This window comes from Chionomys nivalis, chromosome 17 (genome assembly GCF_950005125.1).
Source record: "Chionomys nivalis chromosome 17, mChiNiv1.1, whole genome shotgun sequence".
In the NCBI taxonomy this organism is placed as follows: Eukaryota; Metazoa; Chordata; class Mammalia; order Rodentia; family Cricetidae; genus Chionomys; species Chionomys nivalis.
Window position 1 is genome coordinate 18,894,205 of NC_080102.1, and position 15,232 is coordinate 18,909,436.

The 15,232-nt window shown below is 43.3% G+C and overlaps 1 protein-coding gene across 1 annotated transcript in view; it reads right to left on the minus strand.

Moving 5' to 3' along the window:
* Anxa13 (annexin A13) overlaps window positions 1–12,030 on the minus strand; it is a 55,149-nt gene extending 43,119 nt beyond the window's left edge. The window contains exon 1 of the mRNA XM_057792185.1: window positions 11,849–12,030. Within this exon, the coding sequence (XP_057648168.1) occupies window positions 11,849–12,030 (182 nt within the window). The remainder of the gene's footprint in view (window positions 1–11,848) is intronic.
* Window positions 12,031–15,232: the final 3,202 nt, after the last annotated feature.

A 15,232-nucleotide genomic window follows, 5' to 3' on the forward strand; every position in this document is an offset into this window, starting at 1 on the left:
ATACGGCAGAATTTGTGGTGACATGTGTGTATGAAGTTGGCACAAGATACCCCTAAAGTTCTCAGCACAAGTGAGATTCATTTTTCCCCAGAGGGACAAAGGGAAGAGAATAAGAGACAAAGGCAGGAGATAGAGGATGAGGGAGAAGGGGAAAAGAACAAGGGAGAGGGGCAGGGGTATTTGCTCCAGAGGGACAACGGACTGCCTCTGGTTAGAGAGGCGACAGATGTGGCACATAGGGAAATGGCAGTTTATAAAGGGAAAGGGGAAACCCTGTGTTAGGATGAGGTGTTTAATATTGATTTGATAAGCCAAAGGGGGATTTTGATTGTTGGACTTTAATACTTCGATAGCCAAACCTTGGTAGTCAGCATCAGGAGGAGGAAGTGGCCAAATAAGAGACTAGACCTTGGTAGCTAGCTTTAGGAATATGTGTGTATATATATATATATTTGCAAGGCCGAGGGAATGGGGATAAGGGTAAAAGGCAAAACCTGTTGACAACATGCTTGTCATGTCTGCCATGCTGGGGCCTGCCGGAGCCCATTCAAAGTGTCCGTCTGAATCACCCACGGGGCTTGTTCAGATGAGGCCACTGATTCAGTTGGTCCTATGTTCTACCCATGATGCTGATCTGTAGCTAACATTTAGAAATCACCACGCTAGAAGTATATCTGCCACTAGGACCCTGACTAATCATAGTCGGTAGGCTAGCTTCTTGTTTTAATATGAGCCTTAAATGAACGTAAGACACAATATGAGAACTTGCTAAGTCCATATTCATGCTGTATCTGTGTGTGCTGCGTATACATGTTTGTGAGGGCGTGTCCATACTCCTGTGCATGTGCGTATGGAGACTACAGATCAATATTAGTGTCTCCTTTCATCAATCTCCACAGGGTCTCTTGTTGAATCTGGAGCTCACTGTTTTGCCTAGGCTGGCTGGCCAGCAAGATCTTGGGCTCTCCTGCCTGCATATCCCTTGCCCAGTCCTGAGGGTTACAGATGCGCACTGCCATGCCCAGCTGTTCCGTGGGTTCTTCAAATCTGAACTCAGATTCGTAAGCTCAGACAGCAGGCACTTTACCCACAGAGCTGTCTCCCTGGTCCCCATAATCTACCTCTTAATGGATGTCTGAATTGCCCCACTTTCTTTTGTTTTTTTTTTTTTTTTTTTTGCCTTTTCAAGTTTTTATTTTTACACATTTTTTTGTATTAAAAAGAAAAGCATAATAATTACCACCAATTATAAAGGACTAGAACAGGACCAGAATAATGAATGAATCACTTCAGCCTGGGAAGCAGACACTCTCAATAATATTAGTGTTATGGTACAAGCTCATTTAAGTATTTTATAGTTTTTTTTTTGTCCTGTTGAATGTGATATCCTAGCACATGGTAAAGACGATGTACGAGTATAGGTAAAAACCTTCTCTGAAAAGCTATGAGGAGTTTTCCTCTCCTGTGAGAACTGGGCTGAGAGTTCAATTCTGCCTCTGCCGTCACCATAGCTGGAGGAGAGAGTGGGGCTGGGGATAATCAGGGGCCCTTTAACGAGAGAGGTATTCTGGGGCTCCCATACAAGGTAACCCAAACCTCCGGTAAACTCCACCATTAGCCTTGTCTTCACACCCTTTCCCTTGCTTCCAGACCTTGCAAGCAGCTGCTTTCCTTTGCAAATGTCACCAAAAAGGAGTGGGAGAGAGCAACAGAATGAAAACATTTAACAATCTGACATGGGGCTCAGCACCTCTGTCTGAACCCGGATCCAGGCTGGAGCAGGGCCAGGCTTCCTTCTCTTAGAGCAGCACATTTGCTCTGAGGCTCAGAGGGCAGAACACAATCTGCTCCTTGCTGGGCCCAGGCCAATGGCCAACCCTGCACAGGCAGAGGATGAAGGAGCTTCGGTTTGGCAGGCTGCCTCTATCTCAGGTCTCGGATCCCATTGGAAGATGGTGATGGGGAAGTGGCTTGCTCTGGTGGCCCCTGCCACTCCTGGAATACTTGTCACAGATACATCGGTCCTAAGTTCAAGTGTCTTCAGAAGGTGAAGATGTAAACTACTCTGCAACGTCAACCCCTAACATGTCACAACAAACACACACACACACACACTCCCACCCCTCCTCAGCCTCTGTTGAGATGATAGCCTTGCCTTCCTGTCCCAAAGGGGCTTCCTCCCTCAGAGGGCCTGAGAGGATCAGGAAGAGGACGGCAAACCTAGCCTGGATAGTCTAGATGGGAACAACTTTCCCCCACCCTGGGCCTCAAAGCCCTGAGGTTCTGTGGTGCTGGATACAGTAGAGGGCTGAGCAGGAAAAGGAAATGGGAAAGATAAGGAAGCCCCTGTTTGATGAAGGTGTCCCATAGGGCAGGTACCAGACTTTGGGGAAGGCCTCAGATCCCATTAGCAGATCCTGTTCCTATGCCATTTGAGAAAACTAAGTCACAGGAGCTGACATGGGATTCGCACATACTAAGCACCTGGAGAACTGAGTGGGGCAGGGCACAAGTTAAAAGCAAGAAGGTACCGAAAGACAGAGGACAAGCTCCTGCCAGCCTGGGATGCTGTGTCCTAGTCCCAGCCTTTGGGATAACAGAGGAGCTCGAGGAGGACCACGCAAATTTCAGTAACTGAGCAAGAAGATCACACACACACACACCCTTGCGCTGCCTGGGTCCCAGTGTGGGGGTGTTGCTTCACTTTCTCTTTGGGAGAGGGATCACACCAGTGTCCCCCGGGACTGTCATGAGGACTCTGTCCAGAGTGTGGTACAATGAAAGCTCAGACACTGAAGATCACAGTGTGTGTTATGTAACTCCCATCCCAGTGAGCCCTGGATAGACACTGGCTGTCGTCAACACTTCCGAGAGCCCATTTAACCTCTGTCCGTCTTCGGTTTTGGTTGCGTCAACGGGCTGTGTTTGAATGCATCTGTAGGCTAAGTGGCTCCTGTTGCCTCCAGTCCTCAGATCCTTGTTTGAATCTGTTACTTTCATTTCCATCCTATGTGAGTGTATCAGTGCTTACCCTGTGTGTTCTGGGCAGCCCTCACCACCTTTTCAATGTGGCTGCTTTTATTTGCCATAGACAAAAATCCTAGAAACTCAGGGCATATAATATCAGTTGAAAAGTATCTAGACCTTGAATGAAATCTTATCTGTAAATGAATGAGGCATGCTTTGTGCATGGAGTATTTTACTATCTTCGGTCCTTTTGACTAGCTTTCCACCATAAATACTTTCCTACTATGGTTGCAGGGTGTATCTGCTGGGGGTTGCCTTTGGTACCCTTGAGTGATAGGTCACAATTTAATGCACGCACTTGGTTAAAACTATCCCTTCTTCCCTGAGATTCCCTACAGTATTTTCACTTCCCTCGAGAGCTTGCCTTCTTTTCCCAGAATTCCCTGCCTGTTGGGCACCTCCCAAGTAAGGTATCACTTGGTCCACTTTTACCTGAGCTTCCTTTGTGTTCATCTGCTGCTGGTCACCAACCGTTCTCCCCATTAGATAATGTTTATGTTGGCTAAATATTAGCCCAAGCAAGTCTTTCCCTTGGCATGTTCATGGGAAGTGCAACAGGGCACTGGACAGAGCTACTGTTTACCAGTTGGTTCTCTTTCAAAGACACTCCTGGAGACTCCCGCTTTTAATGGCAATATGCCGAGCTCGCCTGAAGGTTAGACGGAAGCATGAGGCTTGAGTCACTTAGGGAACATGTGTAGGTCCTAATGTCTAGGACGACAGTTACAGCAATTGATTTCAAATCTCTAGGGTGGAGCCTGGACACCAGCAGATTTTAGAGTCCAATGTCCATCCAATCTTGGGAAGTTGAACCCAAGACTGTAAGCCTTTCCTATGCATGAGACTTTCCGAAGGAGCAGGAGATAGAGGTTGAAGTTCAGTAGCTCTGGGTGGTACTAAGATTCTGTGTTTTGTGTGTGTGTGTGTGTGTACATTCCTCCTGTTTTTGTACCTCTGTAGAGGTCAGAGGTTGATACTTAGTGTCTTTCTTAATCATTTCTCTACTTTTGTTTCTTTTATTGAGACAAGGTCTCACTATGTGCTCTTGACTGGCCTTGAATTCGTTGTGTACACTAGTTAGTCCCTGAACTCACAGAGATCCACCTGCCTCTGTCTCCCAACTCTCGGGATTAAAGGGGTATGATACCATTGCCTAGCCTGGCACCTTATTTTTGAGGCAGGGTCTCTCACTGAATCTGGAATGCCAAGATTCATCTAAACTAGCTGGCCAGAAATCTCTAGGGATCCCCTTGTCTCTTGGAGATCCTGGGATTATAGGTATGTGCTGCCATGCCATGCCTTACTTTTTACCGGGGTGCTGAGACTTTGAACTCAGGTCCTCATGCTGGTTGAGCAAGCAGTTTATCAACCGAGCCGTCTGTCGTCCCAGTATTGCGTTTACGATAAGTGTCCTGGTACTGCAGATGTTTCTCCTAGGCCAAGGGCCCAGCGCTGAATAGCAAAGCTGTGGGTCCCCTTAGACTCTCTTTATCAACGCTGCAAATAATTTCCCAGAAACCACTCCTCCATTTGGCTTGTGAGCACTTCCACATTTTTTGTGTCCCTCCTAGATTGCCTTCTCGCTCTCTATTATTTTGTCACATTTCAGTTCAATTTCCTACTTTCCTCTAGATGCCAGTTCTCTTGGAGACAACCCACACAACATAACAGAAGTGATAAGCCGTCTAGCTAAACCTAAGTACAATTTTCAATGTATCTTATCCTTCTGTGTTTGATATTCAGCAGCGGGGCTGGAGAGATGGCTCAGAGGTTAAGAGCATTGCCTGCTCTTCCAAAGGTCCTGAGTTCAATTCCCAGCAACCACATGGTGGCTCACAACCATCTGTAATGGGGTCTGGTGCCCTCTTCTGGCCTTCAGGCACACACACACACACAGACAGAATATTGTACACATAATAAATAAATATTAAAAAAAATTGATATTCAGCAGCACAAGAACAGATTACACTGTACAGACTCTTTGACTATGGTGTGAGGATACTAACCTTGTGTCTCGATTACTACTATTCCAAACAGGTTAGGCACAAAGAATTATGTCTTTACTGCTGAAAGAAAGAGAGAGAGAAAAAAAAAAGAAAGGAAGGAAGAAAGAAAGAAAGAAAGAAAGAAAGGAAGGAAGGAAGGAAGGAAAAGAAAGAGGTAGGAAGAAAGGGAGGAAGGAAGAATAAAGAAAAGTAACTAAAGAAAAAAGAAAACCGGGACAGGTGAGACGGCTCAGTGGGTAAAGACACTTGTGGCAAAAGCCTGGAGACCTAATTTCGAGCCTTGGAAGGCCTGAGAAGGGGAAGGAGAGAACTGACTCCACAGAGTAGTCCTCAGACCTCTATGTATACTTCATGGCATGCATGCTCGCACATGCACATATACAAGAATAATAAATAAAACTAAGCCAGGTGGTGGTGGCTCACGCCTTTAATCCCAGCACTCGGGAGGCAGAGGCAGGCGGATCTCTGTGAGTTCGAGACCAGCCTGGTCTACAAGAGCTAGTTCCAGGACAGGCTCCAAAGCTACAGAGAAACCCTGTCTCGAAAAACCACATATATGTATATGTATATACATATATAAAACTAAAAGCAATAAAATCACTAATGGGGAGGCAAAAGAAAAGCACAAAGCAAAAGTGTAAGTATTCTTCGGTTTCTGGCCTGGCTAAGATTTCAGACGTCAGTACTTGGAAGATGCATCTCCTGGTCATTATTCTCTTGATTGTACAATAATGTTATACAAATAGTTCTATGTAGATATTGGTCTGTGGAAGTGTTCTTAGGAATGTATGACTTTCCTAGGTATTGGAGGGCCTAAAACTTAGTACACAGTACCCTGGATCGTAAGGATGACCAAGTACTGGCACACGAGTCCAGTGCCTGCCTTTATGTATGTATTTTAAATTTTAAATAGGTCAAATTTCATTTCATAATCATGGGAGGGGAAGAGCAAAGATCAGAGAGTGTGTGTGTATGCGTTGATGTGGAGATCAAATATTAGAGTTAAGAGAAGGGCCCAATGGCATTTCAGGAAGTACCACGACTAAAATTTCTCGATAGATTGATTGGAGTAAGCAGGACACCACCTCGTATTTTAGGCTTGCAGAAACTAGTATTTTACTAATATTCTGCAGGAACTAGTACTTTACTAGTATTCTGTGACTCAATTTCAGCATTTGGGTTTTGGCTTGGAGATAGTCAAGAAACTTGCTCGGGCCATCAATTTGAGCCATTTCTGGGATAACATTTTGTTCTTTAAGTTTGTTTTTCTGCTCTTTTAGGATGTACTCAATCCTGTGCTTGTTAAATTTCCTTGCTACATTGTCACTTAACTTAGGGCAAAGCATCCTAAGGGTTTATTAATGGGATGGGGCTGGGAGCAGTGAAGTCCAAGAAAGCTATATTTTCCCATTAGCAGCAAATATTGAAACTAGTCTCTCTCTCTCTCTCTCTCTCTCTCTCTCTCTCTCTCTCTCTCTCTCTCTCTCTCTGTGTGTGTGTGTGTGTGTGTGTTTGATCCTTATTTGCAAGTGATGCCCCATAATGAGCTTTTCAGCCTGAAACAAAAGACTGTAGCTAGGTGATATTGCATCCATGTGAAATCTTGTAATTTGAAAGGAAAATTAAATGCCTGTGGGCTGTACTTGAGTGGGTGCAAAGTTATCAAAGTTGAGATGTCCTCTTTGGACAACCATTAATTGCCTTCTCAGAGGAGTAAGAAGGGGCCCTGGCATTCAAAAATGAAATTTAAAAAAATTCTGCTCCAGTCTCAAAAAAGCAGCTGCCCTGGTGAAGGGTAATTTTTCAAGGGACAAAATTGTCCTCCAAAGTGCAGGTGTTGGGGCAGTGGGCTTCTGAAACCCCTTGTGTGTGTTTGAAGAATTTATAATAGACGTAGTTTTTGACTTCTGGGAGAGATAATGAATAGATTACTCATAATCTTGCTAGACAGAAAAAGGTTATTTACGTATGATTTAAAAATTAATGACCCTCTGAAAACAGCACTGTGGGTTTGTGACCACTGCGTGTCCCTTTCATACCAATAAAGGCAAACCCTTATATGCAAAGCTAGTTTGCAGGAAAAATTGGAGTATTTTTTTTTAACCTGTGACACTTTATCCTAGTGGCATACTCTATAAATATCTTTATTGAATATAATGCATATATGAAATCTTGACGTGAGAAATTATGGTAGCTGCACACAACCTTATTCAAATTCTTACTGGACTAGCTTAAGATATTCCTATCTCAACTTAAAAATCCAATTCAATTCTTATTCACCTTATGCCCCAAAGATTCCGAACAGTTAAGTGTTTTGGTCAGTTTTGATCATTTCAGACATGCTATTCATAAGCCTAGACATTTCAGAAGGAAAAATGGAATAGTCTGTGCCATGAATAATTGCAAATATTGGGTGTTTTGAAGCTGCTTGAAATAACACTAGAAGATTTTCACCATGTAGTCTAAATCATATGGCCACACAGGAGTATCTTTACCCTGCTGTAGTGATACTTTCAACAATAGGAATCTGTCTATCACATGAACTCCGAATAGGAATAGTCTAGGAGTTTTTGCTCAATTTTGCCACAAACTAAAAACTTTACTTATACATCCTAGAGATAGATCCATGCAAGCCGTTCGCCCTCTGCAATCTTCATAGCATTATCTGAGACACCTTTTAAAAGTCCCTCTTACAAGACTTTCACCCAGCAGGAGAGACATATGTTCCAAGTACATTTAAAAAGCATGGTACACTCCTGTTTAAGCCAGCAAGGAGGAGGCACCAAAGCGATGAAGCATGAGGATATCAATCATGAGTTCATAGATAAATTCTTTCACAGGCTAACCAAACAGAAAACTGATCCCCACAGCCAGGGAATACTTACATGACGGTTCCCCATCTCCTCTTCTCTGAGATGGCTGTCCTGGGTTTCAGGAAGAGACCAGGCCTCCCACAGATAAAGTATATAATGGGTTTCTCAGGGCATAAGGGCATAATATCTCTTGTGTTTAATAAGTAACTTTGCCATTGGATTTGAATACACTGTTGGGGATGGATAGGGAGTGGCCATAGTTCTGAATGGGCTTTAGCTACCCAGGCTGTATGGGCAGGCCATCCGAGAGAAAATACGCCCAGAGAAATGAAATGTAGACCTTTTAAGTTGAATTACATAATCACAGCTAAAAGGTTAAGCTTGTCTCACTTCTAATAGTTGAAAGAATTATTCTTTCTCTCCCCTTCTTGTTGGAGATAGTTTCTCGCTATATAGCCTGCACTAGTCTTGAACTGGAAGCAATCTTGCTTCAACTCCAGAGTGCTGGTCTTATAATCATGTACTCCCCCCTCCTGGCATGAGTTTTTTTTCATAATTAAATTCTGTGTATATGTACATATGTATGTATGTTGTATGTATTGTGTATGTGTATGAACATGTGCATGCCATAGAGAGCATATGCAGGTCAGAGGACAACTTGCAAGTTGATTCTCCCCTGATATGTATATCTAGGGGAGGCGAGGAGGAGGAATCAAACTCAGGTGATCAGCCTTGACACCTTTACCTGTAGATCCATCTCAATAGTACCAAGTTATTCTTGGATTTGTGGGTTTTATATCTGTATCTATCTATAGAAATATATCTCTACATATTTATGTTTAGATATATGTAGATATAGATTTATCTCAAAAGTATTGCTGAGTTTGAAAGCATACACCTTTCATCCCAGCACATGGGTGGTAGAGGCAAGCAGATCTCTGTGAGTTCAGAGCCAGTGTGGTCTGTATACTGAGTTCTAGAGCCAGTGTGGTCTGTATACTGAGTTCAGAGCCAGTGTGGTCTGTATACTGAGTTCTAGAGCCAGTGTGGTCTGTATACTGAGTTCTAGAGCCAGTGTGGTCTGTATGCTGAGTTCTAGAGTCAGTGTGGTCTGTATACTGAGTTCTAGAGTCAGTGTGGTCTGTATACTGAGTTCTAGAGTCAGTGTGGTCTGTATACTGAGTTCGAGGACAGCCAGTGCTACATAATGAAACCCTGTCTCAAAACCCATCTTCATCATCGCCATCATCATCATGGCATTAACCAAGTATACTGAAGTTCCCATTTTATTCATATCACTATTGATATTTTATTACAAATAATTTTTGATGGGTACATTGAGTTGTATGGGGTTACAATTTTTATAATCTGAATAGTTTTTAAAATTAAAAAATTATAGCTGCAGATCTGAGTAAGGTTTTTTTTTTTTCACTAGAAAGATAATCATTAGAAGTAAGCCTACTGATCTCTTAGTCCCTCCTTCTAGAACCTTGCTTCTATGAATCCTTCCTAAAATGGTCTATGCATATGCACCCAGGTCGGTTTCCCTATTACCATCCGTCCGTCTGTCTGTATGTCTGTCTGTCTATCTATCTATCTATCTATCTATCTATCTATCTATCTATCTATCTATCATATCTATCTATCCATCCATCCATCCATCATCTATCTATCTATCTATCTATCTATCTATCTATCTATCTATCTATCTATCTATCTATCATCTATCTATCTATCATCTATCAATCATCTATCTACCTATCTATCATCTATCTATCTATCTATCTATCTATCTATCTATCTATCTATCTATCATCTATCTATCTATCTATCTATCTATCTATCTATCTTATTGTCTGGTATATGTATCTACAACAAAAGGGTTTCATGATGCATTTTGCTCCTTGCCTTGTGTGTTTTCTATACTAAAGAGATGCTAATCTGTTACAAGCACAAATTTGGCATTATTTAACCAGTCCACCATCGTTTTGGATCTTCTGCATTAATGTCTTACACCTTTGATTTTATTTGTCTATTAGTTGACTCTTGAAATGAGATCGCTTATGAAGGGCAAAGGTACTTAAAATTCTAGTGGTTGCTGTCTTCTACGTAGGCATTAGAAGGCTGGACTACAGTTGAGGGTCAGCTCACCCACTGACCTTGTGTTGGAAAGACAGAGCAGACACTTCTAGAATGGCACCGTGCTCCTTCCCACTTGCTGCAGGCATTCCCACGGCCCAACGTTTCATTCCTGCCAATTTCAAAGAGGAAGAATGGTGATTTGATATATAGTTCCTCATTTAATATCTTTGACATAATATATTAAGTTCCTTTAAAGCTATTTTGTTAATTTTTCTTCTGTTTTCTTGTACATGTTCTTTTCCTTCTTTCCTTCCTTCCTCTCTTCCTTTCTTTCTCTCTCTCTCTCTTTTTTTTTCCTTTGGACTTTCAAGACAGGGTTTCTCTGTGTAACAGACCTAGTCATCCTGGAACTAGCTCTTGTAGATTAGACTGGCCTCAAACTCACGGAGATCTACCTGCTTCTGCCTCTTCCTGAGTGCTGGGATTAAAGGCATGTGCCATCACTGCCTTGACTGCACGACCTGTTTTCTAGTTGAGTTACTTACTGGTCTTTGCATTTCTATTCATAAAACGCTTTATAGTAAAACTGAGGCTATTGCCAAGTGGAACAACTGTTTTTCATTAGGATTTTAAAAATATTTTATTTTGCCTTTGTTCTGTTTTTGCTTTGAGCGTGTAAATATCTATGAGTGAAAGTTGCGGAGCTTCAATGTGTTTGAATATGTTGGTATTTACGTGAGAGGAAATTGTGGATTTTAGTGTGTTTGAATATGTCAGTCTCTACCATCTCTTGCTTAGAAACCCCTTTTCTGCATTGAGATGCTGAAGTCTTGTGTTTTCCCAAGGCTTTTGTTGTTTTTGTTGTTGTTTTATTTTGTTTCCTTTGTTTCAGTATCTGGAATTAAATTGGGGGCCTTGGGTGCTAGGTCAGCCCCCTACAGATAAGTTGGATCACTTGTTTTCCCTAAACTGGCCTTGAACTCACGCTGTAGCCCAGGCTGCCTCAAGCCTCTAGAGTAGCAGCAATTATAACGGCAATTATAGATCTGTTCCACCAGCCCCACCTGAAACTTCTTTAAATTGCTTAATTAAAAAAATCCCACAGGTGTTTAGGCTTTTTATTTTTAAAGTATTTTTAAACATATACTTTTAAATTTTTTGTGTATGACATTTAATCTGCATGTATATGTGTACCACATGTATGCTTGGTGCCTGTGGAGACCAGAAGACCTCCGACTTCCTAAACCTGGATTACAGGTGGTTGTGAGTCACCTGATGTGTGTGCTGGGAACCGAACCCAAGTCCTCTGGAAGAGCCACAAGTGCTCTTAACTTCTGAGCCATCTCTCCAGTCCCAACCATTGATGTTTATTTATGTTTGTCTCTTTTCAGAGCCCTACCAAAGGTGGGTCCTTGTGGGTTTGGTTGCTGCTACACCCAGGGTCAGGGCGGAGCAAGGCACACATCAGATGCTAACGGCATTTGTAGAAGGAATTCTCGAAAAGGGGTCGGCGAGCTCTGCTCTAGCATTAACTGTGGGAAAGGGCACTGTGACGTGATCTAGGTCCCTCCCCAAGTGTCCCGAGTGCAGCCCACTGTCTTGGGCCTGGTGTTTCAGTGTTGTTTTCTTTTTTTCAAATTTTCCTTTTTATCGATTCTTTGTGGATTTCACATCATGCATCTCAGTCCCGCTCATCTTCCTGTCCCTTTTCATCTGCCCTCCAACCTTACAATCACCCCTCCAGGATAAAGCAAAATCAAATTTAGAAGAAAAGAGAAAAAGAAAAGAAAAATCTCATTGTAGAAGCTGTAGTGTACACAGTGAGTCGCACAGCCCTTCAGTCCGTACTTTCTTCCTTGCAAGTGTTCATGGCGTTGAGTTGCTGGTCTGGTTTGAGGTCTTTGGTTTTTGCTACCTCACCAGTACTGGGCCTTCACAGGGAGTCCTCTTGGATATTCTGCCGTTGTCCTGTGTCGTGGGGATCCTTGGGTCTGCAGGACCTGCCTCTTCATGTGCTCCAACAGGTCATAGATGGGACAGATGTTGGGATGAACCAACTCATAGCCCTGGTTCAGGGTCTGGGTGGTTGCTGGGTTGGTCATCCCTTCAGCTCTTCTTCATCCTCAGCATGAAGGTGAGCTCTCCATTACTGCCATAGAGAGCTCATCCTATGTAGTAAGCAGCAAGGGGCAGGGCCAGTTCTCCTGCTCTCATGTCCTGAAGTTGAATCGCCTGAACCTACAACACCAGGGCCAGCTATGTTGCCTACTTGTGGTGTAGGGGTCTCTCTGCCTAGTGTTATACCTGGTGAGAGGTAGGGCCAGCTCTCTCGTTCTAGTGACCTCATGGACAGCGCTTCCACCTACCACAGGCCTAGAGGGACACGTGGAAGGGGCTTCCCTCTCTTGCCCACACCACCATATGGTAGGTAAGGGACGGGGCTCCATCTTTGACGTTGACATTCTCAGGGTCAGCTCATCCATGCCTCCATCAATGCGATCACCTCTACTGTGTTGCCCGGGAGAGGTACAGGGCCCACTCTCTGGTGAGGGGCAGGGTCAGCTCTCTGTCTTTCACAGGTGGCAAGGGCCAAGGGGCGAAGGGGGAGCATCTTTCCCTCTCCCTCGGGTGGCTCATACGTTTAACCTCAGTCTTCGGGAGGTAGAAGCAGGACAATACAGAGTTTAAGGCCAGCACTTGGCTACATAGTGAGTCTGAGAACAACACCCTGGCTACATGACACCCTTCCTCACGCACACAAAAAATCATTTGTGTCAGATGATAAGACCCCCCATTCTGGGGCTAGGAATATGTACAGCCTTACCCCAACTCTCGCTTCCCACTCTGTCCCAACCCTAGCCAGCTAGGAAACACCATGACTATAGCCAGGGTTAGTTTTTGGTTACGTGGTTGAAACTACTAACTTGTTAATAATTCATTTTTTTTCTGTTGGTGAAAATGCCACCATTATTTTATGCTAAATTCTCTTACAACTTAAAACCAAAATTCTATGCAATTTTCTTAAATCACGCTTCTAAATATGTTCATTTTTGTTGTTTTTTTAACTTTTATAGATTGTGACCATAGACATGCTAGTTGAGAAAGATGGATAAGGGTTTATTTTTCTTCCTACAACACGTGGCTACAGTTCTCTGTAAGAAACAAACAAGTAAGTACCAACAAGGAGTTATATGGGGTACACACGAGGCTGAGGTAGGGTAGAAATGGAGGCTCAGAAGCTTTAGACAAGGGTTACAGGCTTAGCATATGAGCAAAGCCCATTGGCAAAGAGGAAGGCTGGAAACACCCCACCACCACCACCACCAAGACCAACATGTAATGGAGTGAGTTGGCCTGAGAAAGTCCATGTGCAAATAAGCTGGGAAGCACACAGCGTGTAACAGAAAGTCTAGGTTCCTTTGTGCACTGTGCTCCTGGGTTTCCAGGCTCCTCCTCTCTGCTCTGACCTGCTTCCTTTCTTTGAAGAGTTCTTTCTTCATAAATCCTCTCGCTTTGCTTGCTACTACCCATGTGTCTCCGACCGATCCCTTGTTCTGAGTCACAGGAATCTTGGTAGGTATCCAATAAACCCTAGTATCTGCCAGTATCAGAAAAAAGGTTTTAGATAAAGAAAGGATGTCATATTAGAGATTACCATGTGTGTGTGTCATATTTCCTTTTAAAGGGAACAGGATTTTAGAGGGGTCAACATTTATTTAATATATATTTGAGATAGTCTTTCCATGTATCCCAGGGTAATCTTGTGAATTGAAGTTTCTAGATTTTTTTTAAAGTGTCTTAATCTGTGCTAAACATCCTATAGGACTGACTACCTGGCTAGAACTTCATAATTATGGAGATTTGGAATGTTTCAGATCTGGCTCCTTAATGGTTACCCATTGCCCATCTCTACATCCGACCTAATATCTTTGTAACGGGTCCACCAACCCAAAGGCTTGGATGTACATTGTCTCCTCTTTGCTATAACCTGCTTACCTGATGTTCCCACCATGGTATTTCAAAAGCACCTTTATTGATGACTTTCTTATCTTATGTAGCTATAAACACTGTCCAGAACTCCTTACCATGTAAAACACAGTATTTAGGAGACTCTAAATTGGTGTTCCCAGACCATGGTGATGTTCATCTGGCTCCAGAATCTGGTAACGTCTCTTATTACCTCTGAGGTGAGAGGCACATTTTTCTGTACCTCGAGCAGAAATCCTCCAGCTTCTACCTTCCAACTGTTGGGATTACCCAGATAGATAGCTAATATTTAAGCTATGAATTAAAGGACAAGGTGTTCTCATTTGAAAGTACTCCAGACTGGATGGTAGTAGCTTGTGTTAAGGTTCGAAACAGGCAAAAGTTTTACAAATTGGAGGAAATCAAAGCTCGAAGACTAACTGGGTTCCAGGCAGAGTGTTAGGTCGTAGGGATGTGTGGTGAGTGTACAGAAGTCTCTTGTCTCCAAGAACTCACTGTGGGAAGAAGACAAGAAGACAAAAATGATCCACACAGTGGCTCCTTGCTATTTTTTTCTAATTGTTGTGCCCAATTTCCACCTCTTTCGGCAGCTCCAGGCTTCCCAGGGCCAAGTCCTCCCTGCCCCACCTCTGCACCGCTTGGGAGTCACGCCCTATGCATCACTCACCCCTCCTAGAAACTTCCAGAGAATCCGTGTTGGTTCCTGGTTCCCCCCTCTTTCAGGTTTGACGGTAGAAACTCAAAGGTCAGGAGAATGAGCACAGCGATTAGATACACCTCTTGCTGTGGAGATAACTTGTGTTCAAGGGTGCCTAGTTACTGAACACGTGAATACCCAGTTATGAATTTATGGCCCCAGGGAGGCGAAAGATAGAAAATGAAATAGTCAGGTCGACACAGCCTTTAATTTTCAAGATCACCACCACCAAGAGCAATCCTGGCTGTCTGCGTGTTCCCGAGGTCAGGTTTCCATCTGGCAGGAATTAAACACCCTAGATGTCTTCTCCTTCCCGAGATGGATGGCGGTAGCTGGGATACACCCAGCAGCTGCAGTCTTGGGGACTGAAGGCATTTCTGAGATTGCTGGGTTCCAGGGGGAGAGGAAGAATAAGAATGAGGGAACATAATCTGCCGGGGTAAAGGTCACCGACCTAGTGATGATGGTTTCCCTGCATCATTACAAATAATTATTATAAACTGTAATAGGTGTTGCACAATAGAAAGGATGTGTTTGGTTTTTGTCTTGGATTTTAAGGGTTCATAAAGTGGAGGTACACACGCCAAGGTGGTTGTTGGCAATGTGTGGGAGTATCTAGG